Source organism: Podarcis raffonei, chromosome 13 (genome assembly GCF_027172205.1).
Source record: "Podarcis raffonei isolate rPodRaf1 chromosome 13, rPodRaf1.pri, whole genome shotgun sequence".
NCBI lineage: Eukaryota > Metazoa > Chordata > Lepidosauria > Squamata > Lacertidae > Podarcis > Podarcis raffonei.
The window spans coordinates 18,431,178-18,449,438 of NC_070614.1; the positions used below are offsets into that span (position 1 = coordinate 18,431,178).

At 49.1% G+C, this 18,261-nt stretch overlaps 2 protein-coding genes across 8 annotated transcripts in view; one reads left to right on the forward strand and one right to left on the reverse strand.

Annotated features, from left to right (window-relative positions):
• Window positions 1–72: 72 nt before the first annotated feature.
• Window positions 73–10,670, forward strand: FUZ (fuzzy planar cell polarity protein). Its single transcript, XM_053362535.1, has 11 exons — window positions 73–341; window positions 1,525–1,646; window positions 2,756–2,840; window positions 3,841–3,909; window positions 5,114–5,218; window positions 5,627–5,824; window positions 5,904–5,999; window positions 6,919–7,025; window positions 7,188–7,258; window positions 7,359–7,460; window positions 9,913–10,670. The coding sequence occupies exons 1-11, from the start codon at window positions 240–242 to the stop codon at window positions 10,116–10,118; spliced, it is 1,263 nt and encodes a 420-aa protein (XP_053218510.1). The 5' UTR covers window positions 73–239; the 3' UTR covers window positions 10,119–10,670.
• Window positions 10,671–12,006: 1,336 nt separating this feature from the next.
• Window positions 12,007–18,261, reverse strand: part of AP2A1 (adaptor related protein complex 2 subunit alpha 1) — a 37,671-nt gene continuing 31,416 nt past the window's right edge. For all 7 annotated transcript variants that reach the window (XM_053362513.1, XM_053362510.1, XM_053362508.1 and 4 more), the window contains 5 exons: window positions 17,857–17,979; window positions 16,731–16,847; window positions 14,972–15,041; window positions 14,084–14,218; window positions 12,007–13,866 (listed from right to left, as the gene is read on the reverse strand). In XM_053362513.1, coding sequence (XP_053218488.1) covers window positions 13,789–13,866; window positions 14,084–14,218; window positions 14,972–15,041; window positions 16,731–16,847; window positions 17,857–17,979 — 523 coding nt within the window. In that variant the 3' untranslated portion in view covers window positions 12,007–13,788. The remainder of the gene's footprint in view (window positions 13,867–14,083; window positions 14,219–14,971; window positions 15,042–16,730; window positions 16,848–17,856; window positions 17,980–18,261) is intronic.

The window sequence follows — 18,261 nt, forward strand, 5'->3', positions numbered from 1 at the left end:
CGTGGGAAGGGAAGGGGAGCGAACGAGCCAATCACTGAGAGGCGCCTGTTGCCACGGCGACGGCGTCGCTCGCGCCCCAGCGTGCAGCGGGCTCCCCAAGATGGCGGCTGATGTGGTCGTGCTGGAGGAGCGGAAAGAGCGGCGGGGAGACCTGACGGGGCGTCGGCGGTGACCAGGGGGCTGTTTCTTCCTTTGCGCAGAGCCTCTGACGGAGAAGAGCGAGCGGAGGAGCCCCCAAGATGTGGGACGAAGCAGGAGGTTCCGTGACTTTGCTGTGCCTCACGGCCAGCAGCGGAGTGCCTTTGTATTGCAGGAGCCGAGGTGGCTCTTCCAAGCAGCAGGTGGGGGGTTGTGGCCTCTGCTCCCACCCCGCTGCGCCCTTGTTTTTATTTACAGTGGTACCTCGGGTTACATACGCTTCATGTTACAGACTCCGCTAACCCAGAAATAGTGCTTCAGGTTAAGAACTTTGCTTCAGGATGAGAACAGAAATCGTGCTCTGGCGGCGCGGCAGCAGCAGGAGTCCCCATTAGCTAAAGTGGTGCTTCAGGTTAAGAACAGTTTCAGGTTAAGAACGGAGCTCCGGAACAAATAAAGTACTTAACCCGAGGTACCACTGTATTAGATTTATATACCACCCTTCATCACAAGATCTCAGGGCGGTTCATCAAAGAGAGCTCAGTCAGTAGAGCAGGAAACTCTTAATTTCAAAGTCATGGGTTCAAGACCCCTTTGGGGCAAAAGATTCCTGCATTGCAGGGTGTTGAACCAGCTGGCCCTCATGGTCCCTTCCCACTCTACAGTTCTACGATTCTTTGTGGGTACAGCATATACTTTGTGTATGGAATTACCTTTGGGAAAGAGCAATGCCTGAAAAGATGCTGTCAGTCAAAGTAGAGCGCCTTGGAGTATGTGGCCCAGTAGTATGACATAGCAACTTCATAGGTTTGTACAGAAGATCCATTTTTCAGCAGTAAAGCAACATGCCTTGAAGGTGGTTCCTGCTACAACCCTTGACAATCTGCAGCTAATTTCAGTTGGCTGGCCTGGGAAAGACCTCTCTGTCTCTCTCTGCCCGATATCTTGCAGGGGTCATTATCAGTCAATACTGAATGATCCGATATGGTATTATTTGCTCTTTGCCTTCTACAAAAAAAGTATCAAGGCAGCTTAAAATCAGAGAGGAGCAATTCACATACAAAGATTACATAACAGATTAAAAACATGATAAAGTTAAAGCAGCTTTCACCAAACTGCAGCTGCCTTGGACTACAATTCCCATCAGCCCTGGCTACCACTGGCTGGTGGGGGTGACAGAAGTTGGAGTCCAAAACAGCTGCAGGGCACCAGGTTAGCAAAAGCTGATTTAAAACCTCTTCCGTTAGCAGGGCAAAAAAATAAGCCTCCACACTGACTTTGAATTGCTACTGTCAGTCTGAATGGGGAAAATTAGGAGTCTGACTCAGTATATAACAGCTTTGCATATTAATATATAGAATACTAAAGCTTACCTTTATCCCACAGCTTCCATTCTCTGTGATTGGCTCCCTGAATGGGGTTCATATGTTTGGCTCCAACCTGGATGTCATGCTGACAGCTGCCTGTACAGAGAATACTCGAGTGGTGTGGAAAGTGTTTCATAACAGGTGAGGTTCCATGCCTTCGTCAGGGTTCGTTGCGGTAAGAGGGGTGCATTTTGCTTCAGCAGAGGGCAGGAATTTCAATCTAGCAGGAGCAGCGGGGGCAGAGGGACAAATCCCTCTCATTTGTAATGTCTCATAAGACCTGTGCAGCCTTCTTATATATTTTATTTAATCCAAGGGGGCCTTCTTCAAGCCCTAATAACTGTATTTCATTCTTGCTTTCATGGTTGCAAAACTCTGTTCTAAAATGTAACACAAAAATAAAGGTAAAGGTACCCCTGCCCGTACGGGCCAGTCATGTCCGACTCTAGGGTTGTGCACCCATCTCACTTAAGAGGCCGGGGGCCAGCGCTGTCCGGAGACACTTCCGGGTCACGTGGCCAGCGTGACGAAGCTGCTCTGGCGAGCCAGCACCAGCGCAGCACACGGAAACGCCGTTTACCTTCCCGCTATAAAGCGGTACCTATTTATCTACTTGCACTTAGGGGTGCTTTCGAACTGCTAGGTTGGCAGGAGCTGGGACCGAAAGACGGGAGCTCACCCCGCCGCGGGGATTCGAACCGCCGACCATACAATCGGCAAGTCCTAGGCACTGAGGTTTTACCCACAGCGCCACCCGCGTCCCTTTAACACAAAAATACTAAAGAGTTGAGCAGAAACACACACAAGCTTCTTTTCATTAGGCTTTTCAGCCCTAATGATCATTTTTTTTCCAATGTAGCAGCAGATACCTAGTAAATTAGGGGCAACAGTTGCTAACTTACATAATTTTTTCCTAGTCAGTTGCGGCTGTCAGAGGAAGGAAAGTGGGCTGTGTTACTATGCTTGTCCTCCTTCCTCTATCAGCCTTTTCACTTTCCTGCACACAGTGCCTTGCCATCCATGGCTAGCAGGCTACCACATAAATACAATATTGCTTTATAGGGTTCACTCAAGTTTTTCACATCTTCTTTTGTGATGGCAAACCAAATCAAGTTGCTAGCCATCATGGTTGTAGACAGCTGTTTGTAGGCTGCATCTCTGTTGAACATGGTGGCATTTAAGGTGAAGAGTTCCTGTAGATTTCCTGTCTATATTTATATCCTTAACATTTTTGTGTTTGGTGTTCCCAGCATCACCCTCATTGTCCTGTCCTCAGATGAAGGTGCCAGTGACTTCAGCCTTGGAAGACTCCTTGAAAATGTCTTCAGTGCCATGGTGAGCAGTCAAAGGTGGTGGAATGTCATTTCAGCCTTAGTCTGTAACAGGAAAGTGGGAGGCGAGCCAGTGCATTGGAATGGTACATAATTCCAAAGGGAGCAGCTGTCTCAGTTGAGTGGCATTCAGTTTTAAGCAACTGTGCTTTCTAGTGTTTGTGTGTGTTTGTTAAATAGTTATATAAACTTCATAGCGTACTGATCCTCTTCAGCCAAGATATCTTAGTTGTGATGTGTGCCTAGAGCTACTGCTGCTGATTTAGAGAAAACTTCAGTAAACTGGCTTCCTCCAGATATTTTAGACTACAGCTCCTTGTGCTGGCTGGGGCTGATTGTAATACAAAACATCTGGAGGGCACCAGGTTGATGAAGGCTGATGGAGAATAGCAAAAAAACCCACAAGCCCAGTCTGGTGTCTTACAGGAAATGGTCTATTTCAGTAAGATATGGAAAAGGAAAGTTTGTCTCCCCTAAAATCTTCCCAAGAACTCTCATTTCCCAGCTGCTTACCTGTCCTACCTGCTAAGCCTTTTGTGCAGTTTGATTGCTAATTGTGCATTAGTTAACCATAGCACACCTTAACCACCCTTTTGCATTTGTAGAAAGAATGGCAGAGAATGCAAATTTGGAACCTGGAGGGTGGGCACCACTTCCAGGGCACCCTTAGGTGTGGAGAGGAGACTTGCAGGGGGTTATTTCTAGATAAGCTAATCTGAAGGCGTAACGTATACATTTGAGGCCAGAGAAGTCAAGAGTTTTGGCTCCTAAAATACACAGGTGTTCTGTTGCCACATCTTGTGATCCACTTGAGCACATGCATATCAAGCTGTGTCTAGAAACCTGCTTGGCTTATGCAGGAACTGAGTGCTGTGCTTCTCTATGGCAAGGTGGTACATACCCTCTTTGGCAGAAGGGATAACCAGAGGATCTTTTTCTAAGAATCTTTAAGCAGGAGGAATGACCAGAGGATCTTTAGGAGGCAATTGTGTGTTTTACTACAGGTGCTGGTGTTGGGCTTGGAGGAGCTGGTGAATGCACGCAACATTGAACGTCTCAAAAAAGACCTGAAGGTAATGCCTGACTTGAGGACGGCTAGCGACTTGGAGGTTGCTGTATCAATTGTAACAACTAAAAAGCTCTTCCCTCCAAATGATGTTGATGAAAAATACTTCAGAATGGGTGGAACCAGTAGTGGATTTTTTCATGGAACAACTTGGTTCTTGTTCTGGTTGCAGATTCCTGGGTTTAGCATATGCTCAAAGGCACCCTGCTTCTTCCCTTGTACTTACCGTATTTTTCGCCCTGTGTTGTTGTTGTTTAGTCGTGTCCGACTCTTCGTGACCCCATGGACCAGAGCACGCCAGGCACTCCTGTCTTCCACTGCCTCCCGCAGTTTGGTCAGACTCATGTTTGTAGCTTCGAGAACACTGTCCAACCATCTCATCCTCTGTCGTCCCCTTCTCCTTGTGCCCTTCATCTTTCCCAACATCAGGGTCTTTTCCAGGGAGTCTCATGAGGTGGCCAAAGTATTGGAGCCTCAGCTTCACGATCTGTCCTTCCAGTGAGCATTCAGGGCTAATTTCCTTAAGAATGGATGCGTTTGATCTTCTTGCAGTCCTTGGGACTCTCAAGAGCACCATAATTCAAAAGCATCAATTCTTCGGCGATCAGCCTTCTTTATGGTCCAGCTCTCACTTCCATACATCACTATTTCGCCCTATAGGACGCACTTTTTCTCCTCCAAAAATGAAGGGGAAATGTGTGTGCATCCTATGGGGCGAATGCAGGCTTTCGCTGAAGCCTGGAGAGCGAGAGGCGTTGGTGTGCACCGAACCCTCTCGCTCTCCAGGCTTCAGGAAGCTATCCGCAAGCCTTGGGAGCCCAGCGGGAATTCCCGCCGGGCTCCCAAGGCTTGCGGATAGCAGCCTGCAGCCCGAAATCCGGGGAGCGCAGCTGAGCAGCACCTGGGGGGGAAATAAAAAATTTTTCTCTTTATTTCCCCTCCAAAAAACTAGGTGCGCCCTATGGGCCGGTGTGCCCTATAGGACAAAAAATACGGTAATCTGTCTTGCCCTGCCTCTAATAGGTGGACCTAGTGAAAAACTAGGCAAAGCCTGAATTCTTACCTGCAGATTTCTTTTTCTTTCACACATTACACATTTATCACTCAAATATTTTAAAAATGGATTTCATTACCTATTCCATGTGTTTGGAAGTCAGTTTTTATCCCTGGTAGCTTAAATACTTAATCTCCCTCCTCCTCCCCCAATTTAGGCATGTTACAAATTGATTGACAGTTTCCTGGAGCCTGGCAAATGCAGTGCTGACCTGACCCAGTGTGTGGAATGCACAGTGGTGCCCTCCAGGGCAATACTGCAGGTGAGACTGGCTTGTTCTTGGGCTGAACGTTGGGGGTGGAGCTGCTCCTTCAGCTATACTGGGCTGAGGCCGTTTAGGGCTTTAAATGTCAGCACCAGCACTTTGAATTGTGCTTGGAAGTGTACTGGGAGCCAATGTAGGTTTTTCAGGACTGGTGTTAGATGGTCTTGGAAGCCACTCCCAGTCACCAGTCTAGCTGCTGCATTCTGGATTAGTTGTAGATATCAGTGGCTGTATGTCTCTCAATAACATTTACTGGGAATCGCTCATGGGAAGTGTGCTGTTGTGCACTTAATGGGTTTCCCCTAGATGAGAACAGGATGCTGAATCAGATCAGATGGAACTTTGGTCTAATCCGTTGTGGCTGTTCTTTCATTCTCTGTCTTGCTTTGCTCTTTCCCGATTCAGGAGTGCCTGGAAGTCTTTGCCTCTGCAGCAGAGTCGCGGTTTGGCAGCTTGCTTGTGGGCGGTCATGTGCTGTGTGCAACAGAGCAGTGGTGGCAGCTGGCAGCCTCGGAGGCCATGCTGCTGGTGTGGCTGGTGCGCTCGCTGCCCCCTCACACCTCCCGCGATCTGCCTGTTTACCTTCCTCATGGAAGCCCCATGGTGAGCTGGCTGGCGATTCAGGGAGGAGCCAGTAGAGGAGTGTAGCTTTCTGATTCTCCGTTTCCCTCACTCCCAACAGGTCCCCCACCGCTTCTTGACCCTCCAGCTCGTGCCTGGTTTGGAGGTGCTGCTGCTGTGTGGGCCTAAGCCCTCCTTACAGTTCTTGGCTGATGAGGTGAGAGACAGACCTTGGAAGCGAAGCAACTTGGACTCATGGGATCATAGTATGGTAGAGTTGGGCGGGTCCACGAGGGTCATCTAGTCCAACCCCCTGCAGTGCAGGGGTCTTTTGCCCAACATGAGGCTCGAACCCACAACCCTGAGATTAAGAGTGCCATATAGCTCTACGGACTGTGCTATCTGTTTCCTGGCCATTCCCTTTAGGCAAGAACGAGAAATTCAGTTTTTTGCCCTTCCCCTTGCAAAGGGCTGACCCACCCATTGGTTGCCATCCTCTCACTTCTGCTGGTCTGCATGGGGCAGCATCTCCTGGTATGCCCCATGGAGGACCTTACGATCCCCAAATAATAACATCTTGGAGGTCCCGGAAGTCAAGGAAATTAGACCAGGGTCAAGGCCTTTTCGGCTGTGGCCCCGGCCTGGTGGAATGCTCTGTCACACGAGACCAGGACCCTGTGGGATTTAACATCTTTCCGCAGGGCCTGCAAGACAGCTATTCCGCCAGACCTTTGACTGGGGTCCAGTCTGACTCCCCCTCCCTCCTTATAAGAAATTGCATGAAAGCGGCCCCCCAACCTTTCTCACAGGCTCATATAAGATCAATATATACAGTTAGGCCTGATGAGCATTTAATGCCCTCATCCCTATTTTGCAGGCTGCCATCTGATTGGATTTCACTTTAATTCTGAGTTGATTTTAGGATGTAGGATGTTTTTTAATTGATTGCTTGATTTTATGGTAATGTGTCATATATTTGATGTTAGCTGCTCTGAGCCCAGTTTTGGCTGGGGAGGGTGGGGTATAAATATATTATTATTATTATTATTATTAATAGGAAGAAAGTAGGCTTTGGGATTTTCCTTGAGAACTGGAACTGAGTGGTGCTACCAAGCCCTTTCTCTTTCTTCCTATAGTTAGTGAAGCGATTTTGGCAGCCGCTGCTGGATCTTCTGAAGGCAAGTGCCAGAGCCCCTCCTCGGTGCCTGCCTCCTGGCATCGCTCTTGCCCCTGGGATCCTGGGGTGAGTCTTCTGGAAGAAGAGAGCGCTTTTGAGGATCTGAACCCCTGTAGGGGCTGGCTTCATGTTTGTTCCATCCTTTTGAAAATCATACTGCCAGCCTTGCCAGCGTTTCCCCTGGCCCCATTATAACCCAAGTGTTGTTCACAATCTCATCTCCTACAGGCTGTTGCTGATCAACCAAGATCAGAGGAAAAGCCTCTTCACCGTGCAGCCTCAGGGCACTTCAGCTGAAGGTATGGCTCAAGCTGCATTGCGCTGGGGAAGGCCGGAGAGAGCCCAGCCCTTTCTCTCTCAACAGAGCATTTAAATATGTATCTTTCCCCACTTTTACAGGATCTGAGATGCCCCTGAAAAATCGCCTCTCTGCCCTTCGCTCCTTCTATTCCCTCACTGTCTCCTTGTACTTCCCCTGTGAGAAGTTCGAAGAGAGTGCAGGTGAGTTCTTGATTCTTTATCCCTTTTGTCCTGTGAATCAAAAAGTTCTTCCGTGACATCTCAAGTTGTGGCAAGTATTTGCATGTTGGAACATTTTATTATTATGCAAAATTCAGGTTCTTGTGACAGGTGGAACTTCCTGGTGACTGAGCGAGGCTATAGGGGCCTTTTCCAAGTAATTTTTTTTTTTACTGTAGCTTCAAAGGCTTAAAGTTAGTTCCCCTCCTTTTTTTCTGTAACCAAGGCTGACATTCCCTGGTGGCAGATGCACAGCCTGGGAGTCATTTTGGACTCACAGCTGTCCATGAAGGTGCAGGTCAATTCTGTGTCCAGGGCAGCTGTCTACCAGCTCCATCTGGTATGCAGGCTGAGACCCTACCTGCCCACAGACTGTCTTGCCAGAGTGGTACATGCTCTAGTTATTTCCTGCTTGGATTACTGCAATGTGCTCTACATGGGGCTATGTTTGAAGGTGACCAGGAAGCTACAACTAATTCAGAATGTGGCAGCTAGACTGGTGACTGGGAGTGGCCGCCAAGACCATAGAACACCAGTCCTGAAAGACCTACATTGGCTCCCAGTACGTGTCCGGGCACAATTCAGTGTGTTGGTGCTGACCTTTAAAGCCCTAAACAGCCTCAGCCCAGTATACCTGAAGGAGCGTCTCCACCCCCATCTTTCAGCCCGGACACTGAGGTCCAGCACCGAGGGCCTTCTGGTTGTTCCCTCCCAGCTAGAAGTGAGGTTACAGGGAACCAGGCAGAGGGCCTTCTTGGTAGTGGTGCCCGCCCTGTGGAATGCCGTCCCATTAGATGTCAAGGAAATAAACAACTATCTTATTTTCAGAAGACATCTGAAGGCAGCCCTGTTTAGTTTTTAATGTTTGGTGTTTTGTCGTGTTTTTAATATTCTGTTGGGAACCACCCAGAGTGGCTGGGGAAACCCAGCCAGATGGGTGGGGTATAAATAAATTATTATTAAAAATTACTATTCTGCATGTGGGGCCAAACTTGCCCTCCAGCCTCTGTTGTAGCCTGTGGATCTTGATATTTAGAATCATAGAATAGAATCATAGAGTTGGAATAGACCACAAGGGCCATCGAGTCCAACCCCCTGCCAAGCAGGAAACACCATCAGAGCACTCCTGACATATGGTTGTCAAGCCTCTGCTTAAAGACCTCCAAAGAAGGAGACTCCACCACACTCCTTGGCAGCAAATTCCACTGTCGAACAGCTCTTACTGTCAGGAAGTTCTTCCTAATGTTTAGGTGGAATCTTCTTTCTTGTAGTTTGGATCCATTGCTCCGTGTCCGCTTCTCTGGAGCAGCAGAAAACAACCTTTCTCCCTCCTCTATATGACATCCTTTTATATATTTGAACATGGCTATCATATCACCCCTTAACCTCCTCTTCTCCAGGCTAAACATGCCCAGCTCCCTTAGCCGTTCCTCATAAGGCATCGTTTCCAGGCCTTTGACCATTTTGGTTGCCCTCCTCTGGACACGTTCCAGTTTGTCAGTGTCCTTCTTGAACTGTGGTGCCCAGAACTGGACACAGTACTCCAGGTGAGGTCTGACCAGAGCAGAATACAGTAGCACTGTTACTTCCCTTGATCTAGATGCTATACTCCTATTGATGCAGCCCAGAATTTTAGCTGCCGCGTCACACTGTTAGCTCACGTCAAGTTTGTGGTCAACCAAGACTCCTAGATCCTTTTCAAATGTACTGCTCCCAAGCCAGGTGTCGCCCATCTTGTATTTGTGCCTCTCATTTTTTTTTGCCCAAGTGCAATACTTTACATTTCTCCCTGTTAAAGTTAATCTTGTTTGTTTTGGCCCAGTTCTCTAATCTGTCAAGGTCGTTTTGAAGTGTGATCCTGTCCTCTGGGGTGTTAGCCACCCCTCCCAGTTTGGTGTCATCTGCAAATTTGATCAGGATGCCCTTGAGTCCATCATCCAAGTCGTTGATAAAGATGTTGAATAAGACCGGGCCCAAGACAGAACCCTGTGGTACCCCACTAGTCACTCTTCTCCAGGATGAAGAGGAACCATTGATGAGCACCCTTTGGGTTCGGTCAGTCAGCCAGTTACAAATCCACTGAGTGGTAGCATAGTCAAGACCGCATTTTACCAGCTTCTTTACAAGAATATCATGGGGCACCTTGTCGAATGCCTTGCTGAAATCAAAGTAGGCTACATCCACTGCGTTCCCTTCATCTACCAGGCTTGTAATTCTGTCAAAAAACGAGATCAGGTTAGTCTGACATGACTTATTTTTCAGAAATCCATGCTGACTATTGGTGATCACAGCATTCCTTTCAAGGTGCTCACAGACTGTTTGTTTAATGATCTGCTCCAGAATCTTCCCTGGTATTGATGTCAGACTGACTGGGCGATAATTATTTGGTTCCTCTCTTTTCCCCTTTTTGAAATATGTGTTGTCCTTTCCTCAGTCCCTCTGCAGGAGGAGTTCCAGGCTGGTTTCTCCCACTGTCCTCAGCACTGTTACCTGGTCTACTCTACGTACAAGGCCTATGCCATCCATGGGAAGCGACACCAGCTATTCCTGATTGTGAAGCCAGATGTGCCTACCTTTGCTCTGCGGTCTCTGGCAACCAGCACCCTCCAGACCCTCACAGCTGAGGACTCAGCCTTCTGAGGGGATGTTCCCTACTGGACTCCCAAGATGAGATGTGGGCACTGAGACAGAGCCCTTGGACCTCCCATGAAAGCTGTGATTACACTGCATTGGACCAGCCTGGATTTGGGGGGTGGGGAGCAGGAGAGATTCTGCAGAGAAGAGTTAATCCACTCACTCCCTGCTCTTTATGGAAGTGAGAGGCTGCTGGGTTAGCAATGGCGATGAGTACCAGTTTAGGTCTTGCATATCTGTTCCTTACTCTTGGGAGGAAAAAATGGAAAGCCACCATTGTCTAGACATGTTTGTATTAAGGCATCAGTGTGGCTGGCGGGGCTGGCAGGAAGACCAATATCAGGGGCAGCCAAGTAAATTCTAGTTGTGTCTCCCATTCTCCTCACTGAATTCCACAAGGGCAATAGTGAAACTGAGGAGGAAGCTGATAGCAAATACTTCACCCTGGAATGGTTGGCGTAAGAAGGCAGACAGGTGGGGCAGTGCCCTAATAAACCAGTCTCTGCTGGAAGGCATATCAGTTCAAATGCTGCATCCATAAAATTTGTTTGTACCTGATTCTGGGGAGAGTTGAGATGGATTTTTTTGAACTTAACCTGTGGCAGAGGTAGGGTGCTGAAATGGTGCTTTCTATCCAATTAAGCACACCTCAGGACAGCCACTGTGTCTAGTCTGTCGCATGCTGAGTGTTACAGCACCATGGGATGGTTCGATAATGACTGAAATTGGTGTTGCCAGCTTTCAGTGTGGTATTTATAGCACTGTGCTTTTGCTGCGGCTGTAATTTCTTTGCTTCTATTTATTTCCCATACTTTTCTTTCCTGATTTCACCCTTTCCGGTAGGAATAGCTCTTTCCTGCAGCAGTGCAGCATCTTCCGATTGTCTCTCTCTCTCTCTCTCTCTCTCTCTCTCTCTCTCTCTCTCTCTCTCTCTCTCTCTCTCTGAGTTGATGTGCTGATGGCCATGACTGAACTGGAAATCCCCAAATCTTGCCTGTCATTAAGCAAGTACTGATTCCTTAGCCTCAATCAACATAACTGCTTGACCTCTATTACAAGTCTATTGTGCGTATTAGTGAAATGATGGTTATGGGGCACTTTGAACACTGTAAAAGCAGGGCAGGCTAATCTGTGCTTCTCCAAATCTTGGACATCAGCTCCAGGCAAATAATCAGGGATGGCAGGAATTGGAATCAAACAACATTTGCCTCTAAAGTAATACATAAATACTAAATTCTAGGCAGGGCTTCATTGATCAGGCTGTTAATGAGCCACCTTGCAATATAATTTGGGTTTGTATGAAGACTAGGCTCCTTGTTTTTTCTTAAGTCGTTAAGAAGACACTCTGAAAATCTATGAATTGAGCCACACAAATTTGTGTTACTTTGGTAAGTAGGTAGTTAAGATAGAGACAGACGGCTCTAGTGGAAAAATGTATCTTGGGAACAGAGCTGTTTAGTTGACATCCACTGATCTGCATTTGTCACTTATATGGCCCATAAAATTGCTGCCTTTCAGCTGTAATTTCTTGGAATTCAGTTGTGGGTAACAAAATGGTGGCTGAAATTCTGAGGAGTTGAATTTCAAGGATGCTTGCTGGGGAAAAGCTCTTTCTCCGATCCAGATGGTTTGTCTCCATTTTTAATTCAGTAGAAGCATAATTAAATTAGTATTTTGCTCAGGATTTATTTATTTTTAATCTATTCCAATATTTTAAATGCAGGTTTCTAGTCTTGGCTTGCAGAGCTTTGATGGCCAATCCCTCTAAAACACCCTTGGACAAATGATGAGGCTCTTCACTTTGTTTGCAATGTCTTTCCTCCAACTCTAGCATTTTCCCTAGTCCCACGAAGACTCTAAATTGGTAACCAAAATAAGAGGCTTGCACATCAGATACGTTTATGCAGGTGATCTGCATAATTTATTCACACCACAGAATTAAGGGAGGGGCTTGTTACAGATTTCAACACTCACCAGAAATGGTATATCTTAGGGAAGCGAACATGGTCTCCTAATCTTTAATTAGCCCCCTCCATTCTCCACTGCTTTTAGGCTTTGCAGGAAGGTGAGAGATTACAAAGGTAAATGCATTGTGCTTCTGAGGAAGAAGTGGCCTCCTCCCTCTTTTTATAAAGTCTTGCCTTCAGTCCCACGGCTGGGGTACCCTAGAAAGCATCCCTGCATTCTAGCCCCAGCAAAAAGCACACTCTGTGTGTCTTTGTGCCATTGACGTAACGGAATTGTTGCACTTCGGCCGCAAAGTGTTTCGACCGCTTCTCGGCCTACCAATTCCATACAGCTGAACCCCCTCTTCTGCGGGCGTCGGGGCAAACCACCCCCACCAGAAACATAGTGGGTTCCAGCTGTGAAGACAAAGCAGCCCTCGCATCACCACAGCTAGATGCCCGCATGGAAGAAATACCAGATTCTGTCTCGCACAGTCATGGCTACCTCTGCTCCAGCGGGTTGGGGACACCCTCCCGCCCTGCCATTTATCCACATATTAAAAAGCAGCACACAACGAGTCAGTCAGCGGTGTGGGGGTGACCCAGCCTGGCTTGATCCTGGCTCTCCCCCGCCCTCACGGCTTTATTAAGAGTCACATGGAGATAGATACAGGCATTCAAAACCCAGATAAAACTAAGATGCGCTAGATAACACCTACACAGCAGAGTAACATGGAGCCCGGGCCGGCATGGAAGCTGGGACACCCCCAGAAGAGCATGAACTGAACCTTCCCTCCCCGCTTTTCCAAAATGCACAGAGGGCAGCATTCCAGAGTCTCCAGGAGGGAAGGGTGGGGTTGAGGCGAGTCGGGAGAGGAGTTGATTAGGCATCTCTTCCTCACAGCCCTCCCCACCTTCGTGCAGTTTTTCCTTCTAGGAGGCGAGAGAAGGGGGGGAGGCTCTCGACTTATGGTTACTTCCCCACAAAAACACACGCAACTGTAACACTGGAATGGTCCATGACAAAGGAAAGGAAGAACGCCCACCCCACCCCGGGGAAATACACAAGGCAAAGAAAACACAAAAACAACCCCCCTACGAGCAGTTCCCTCCCCACAAAAAACCCACACGCACCCCATTCTTCTCCCCCAACCCCCCCCACAGCCAGCTCAGGGGAAAGCGGGGGGAGTTAACCTCCCCCACAGAAAGGCCTTGTCTGGGGGGGAGAAGGGGGCGAGGATTGTAAACAAAACCCAAAAATGCCGGCCAATATCGTGGGGGTAGGGGTGGGGATTAAGACCACCAATCTCAGCCTCACCCCGAGTTGGAAGGGACAGGCAGATGGGATGGATGGGAGAGGTCTTGGCTTTCTTCCAGGGGGCCACCCTCCGGGCAAGGGGAAGATGACTCCCAGAAGGATGCCCTACCCCCCACGCAAATCATCCCCCCCTCCCCACCGTCCCAATTCTACTTTGTCCACGCCAGGGACCCCATTTCTGCTCCCCACCCCGCCCACCTTGCTTTGTATTCCTTGGTGCTGGCCCGGGCTAGGCAATGAGAACACAGAGGTCATCACAACAACAGGCAAGGGAGCAGTACAGTCTTTCCGGAGGCCCCTGGTTTGGAGGGAGGTGGGAGGGGGCAGGTGTAGGCGGCCAAGTGTGCAGGAACAGCCTCCCCTCTCCCCGGTGCAGCCCGCCCTCCCCGCCTCCTCTGGTGCGGCCAATGTCTCAGAACTGCTGAGAGAGCAGCTCGCAAAGGTGCTTCGAAACGGACTCCTTGCTGGTGCGCAGGGTCAGCCGGTACATCTGCAGGGAAACGTAGGCAGGTAAACAGTCAAGCCAATTCAGCCTTTAAGCCTGGCTTCAGAAAGCACTCTTGGGGCAGCAGAGCTTTCAACTTCTCCCCGCTCCTTCCCTCTTTGGGCAACCCAGGAGTCCCAACTGCCAATTCTCTCCCACTGCAGTATCCTCCTTTCCACTCTGCTCCCAGAGCTCAAGCATCCCGGAGCTCTTGCCTCCTCACCTGTGCCTGGGCGTTGGGCTCCAGCCGCAGCAAGCATCCCACCTGCAGCGCCTTCGTCTGGATGATCCCAGCTCCTACGTAGTTATCGGGGTTTGGATCCACCTTCTCCAAGAGCGCGCTGCCGAAACCTAGCAGCTGTGGAAGGAAGGGAATGGAGCTTAGTTGGGCTCCTCTGCTTGGCTGCCGTGGGGAAGGCAGTCGAGGGGAAAGATGTACAAGGCGAGGGAACAAAATGGGGTAGGAAGATGCTGGCATCCTAGCCAGCAGTACAGCTCATGTGGTCTCTAGCTCTACATCCACCTGCCAGATTTCAGTCTCGGCAACACAGGTGCAAAAGCACTCTTTGTTGGATACCAAGGAATGGGAAACCTGGATATTTTATACCCCGTCTACTGACCCTGATCTCCATGCCTATTTATCTGTCACTATTCCAAAGAACAAGGGACGCGGGTGGCGCTGTGGGTTAAAGCCTCAGCGCCTAGGACTTGCCGATCGAAAGGTCGGCAGTTCGAATCCCCGCGGCGGGGTGCGCTCCTGTCGCTCGGTCCCAGCGCCTGCCAACCTAGCAGTTCGAAAGCACCCCCGGGTGCAAGTAGATAAATAGGGACCGCTTACTAGCGGGAAGGTAAACGGCGTTCCATGTGCTGCGCTGGCTTGCCAGATGCAGCTTGTCACGCTGGCCACATGACCCGGAAGTGTCTGCAGACAGCGCTGGCCCCCGGCCTCTTGAGTGAGATGGGCGCACAACCCCAGAGTCTGTCAAGACTGGCCCGTACGGGCAGGGGTACCTTTACCTATTCCAAAGAACATTTGCGTTTCATGTTTATTTGCCCAAACCTTAATTTTCCACGCTTCCCACGGTGAACGCAAACACGTGAGCGTGCTCACCTTGGCCTTGGTGACTTCGGAATCCATGGGGTGGTTTGCCTTGAATATCTTCTGGGCTTCCTGCTGCGGCCTGCAGGAGGATTTGGGATGGGATAGCATCAGATCAGTGACAGCGCAAACCTTTCTCTTCCTCATCAACCTGCCACACAACCTAGTTGTGCCTCAACCATTCACTGGATGTTGCATCTGCTGAGTCACTGTGGCAATTTAAAAATATGCGCCCCCGAGCAAGGCAAAAATAAGTCCCCAGGTACAAGCAAAAGCCCTTGGGCCTTGCAGGAGAGTTCTGGGCACCTCTTCTAGGCAGGTTGTTTGATAACCAATAGAAATGTTCATGGTGCAACAGTATCTAGGCCGTATTATGCAGTACTACATGTTCTAAACCACCCTTTGCCATCAAGTACAGCTGAGCTGTTTTGCTGCTCATAATCCTTGCTCAGGTCCCAAAAGATGCACCTTCCCAGAAACATGGCTTGGGAAGCCTATGGAGCCCTCCAGAAGTTGCTGAACTACAACTCCCATCAGCCCATTGTGCTGGCTGGAGCTAATGGGGGGTTGCAATCCAACACAGCTGGAAGGTAGCACCAGGTTGGCAAAGGGAATTTCAAGCACTGATCTCTCAAGTAGGCCAGGAGAAGTGGGGTAGATCTCTCAAACTGCTCATCTTTTGAGACTCACTGATTTCAGGTGATATGGAAGGAAAGGAAGATGCCACAAGCAGGATCTAACCAACAGTCACTCCAGAAAGCTTTACACTAAGGAGAGAAACTGCATAGGCAGCAGCATGCAATTGTATGAACAAAAGACTCAGTTAAAGCAATCCAATTCACACGGCTTTTGACTAGCTTGCTAAAAACCTCAGCCTCTGCTTGCAACGCTGCTGCTCTTAATCTAAAGGGAAGTTTTTGCTATAGGTTCTTGAAGGAGGGCCAGCACTTCTACTGAGCAAGTCTCATCAGCACAAAACAGTCCAGCTCACAGGGTCATGCCCACCTGATAAGACTTGGCCAAGTACACATTAGCTGGTTAACTGATCCCATCGCAGGGATAGGGATTGGCACAAACTTTCACTCCTCCAAGCACTTGTGGTGGTGGTGGCAGAATGGCTGGGTTGCCACCCCCCCCAATAGTAGTTTAAATTCAAAATCCTTTATTAGGCATATCACACCTCACATTAACAAACAAACATCATATACAGACTGTATAAAATACGGGCTCAGCGAACACAATTTATAGTAGTTCATCTGGAAGTAAAAATCTTGTGCCATTTATGGACACAGGAAACTGTCTTATACTGAATCAGACCATTGGTCCAGCTAGCTCAATATTGTCTACTCTGGCTGGCAGTGCCTTTCCAAGGATTCAGGCAGGCATTATTCTCCAGCCCTATCTTGAGGCACCCAGGATTGAAGCTAGGACCTTCTGCACGCAAGGCAGGTGCTGTTCCACTGGGCTACAGTCTCTCCTGAACATAAATTTGGTAAAGAGGACAACTGCTGCACACTGACAGTCACCTAAAGAGACTTTAAGGCTATACCAAGCGGCTCAAGAAAGGAGAAGGTTCCTGGGATGGACTAAGCAAACACAGGGAGGGGGAGAAAGCACAAATGATGGGAAATATGTTAAGTCTTACTGAGGAAGTTTTCTGAGTTGCTCCCTCAAACACATAAACAGGTGCTGGTAAACCCAACTTCTGATATTAAAAGCAGCTCCACCAATAACATTTCTCAAAACTCGTACTATATATCCCCCTACTTACAGGCTGAGCTGTTTCCAGCGCTGGAAGAAATCTTGTGATTGCATCTCTGTTGCCTGGAAAAATTTGTTGACCGTTACGGGCAGTTTGAGTGTGAGGTTCTGCAGCGTCCCACCGTACCTGGCAGAAACATGGAGGAGAGAGACCCATGAAAGGGGGCATGGGGGGGGGCGGGAAGAGACACTGAACTCCCCATAGCACAGCTGACCCTGCACTTCAAGAGGATCGGCTGGAACATGGCTGATTCCCCAAATCCACTGAGCACAGGATCTCCTAACTGCCAGTTATGAAACACAGCAATTGCTGGAGGTCTGACGTTCATAGGAAAACTGGAGAGGGAAAAGGTCTGTCAGTGGCTACTGGTGATGATGGCTACGCTCTGTCTTCACAGTTAGAGGCAATATCCTTCTGAATGCCAGCTGCAGGAGACTGCAGGAGGAGCAAGTGCTCTTATACTTAGCTCCTGCTTGCAGTTTCCTTCCCCGTCATCTGGTTGGCCACTGTAAGAAAAGGAAGATGGAACAGAAGGGCTATTGGCCTCATTCATCAGGCTCTTCTTACACTCTTACAAACAGAGGGAATAACAGGGTAAGGACTAACCATGCAAACGGCAACTACCGGAACTATGACATGGATCTCACTCAGCTCTGCTCATGTACAGAATTTCTCTGCAACACTGAGGACTAGAAACATTTCATGCACTTTTCAAACCATTACAGAACCGTTCTGCGTCCTCATTCCCTGCTCCGGTGCAGAGACGCGGCTGGTCACGCAGGCTGCCCCAGCCACAGCCACTTCTCCATCCATCCCATTGCAACAGCCCCTCTCTTCCGGGTACCCATGGCGCCCCAAGATCCCCTCAAGTTGGCGACAAAAAGGGGAAGCGGGGAGGGAATTGAGATGAGCCACAACGCTGGAGAGGACTGAAAAGCTTAAACCTCCCTATCCAGGGCAGGGGATGGATAGGAAAGCAAATGACCCTGTTCATCAGATCAATCATTTTTGACGAGTGAAGAGGGAAGCCTGCTGGCTTGCGCCTTGTGTGTGCAAGAGAGAGCGAGAGCGAAAGTGGAAGTCATGCCAACAAGCTGGCATTCAGCTCCCAGAGGGATACTGTGGACTACAGTACCGGAATTTTATGTTGATGAGGGGCGCCTCTGTGAAGTCGCTCAGGCACTCGATGTTCAGGACCTGCTGCACTTGAGCGCCTCCCTCCACCAGAGGCTCCACTGCTTTTGTCTGGATGTTGAGCTGTGAGCGGTGCTAAGGAAACGAAGTGTTATCCTCCCCGAGGAGCAAAGGGAAAGAAAGCCTCTAGTGCCGCAAGTCTACTCTGAGATGCCCCCGCCCCCAGTAAAGGTAAAGGTAAAGGGACCCCTGACCATTAGGTCCAGTCGTGGCCGACTCTGGGGTTGCTGCGTTTATCTCGCTTTCAGGCCGAGGGAGCCGGTGTTTGTCCACAGATAGCTTCTGGGTCATGTGGCCAGCATGACTAAGCCGCTTCTGGCGAACCAGAGCAGCGCACGGAAATGCC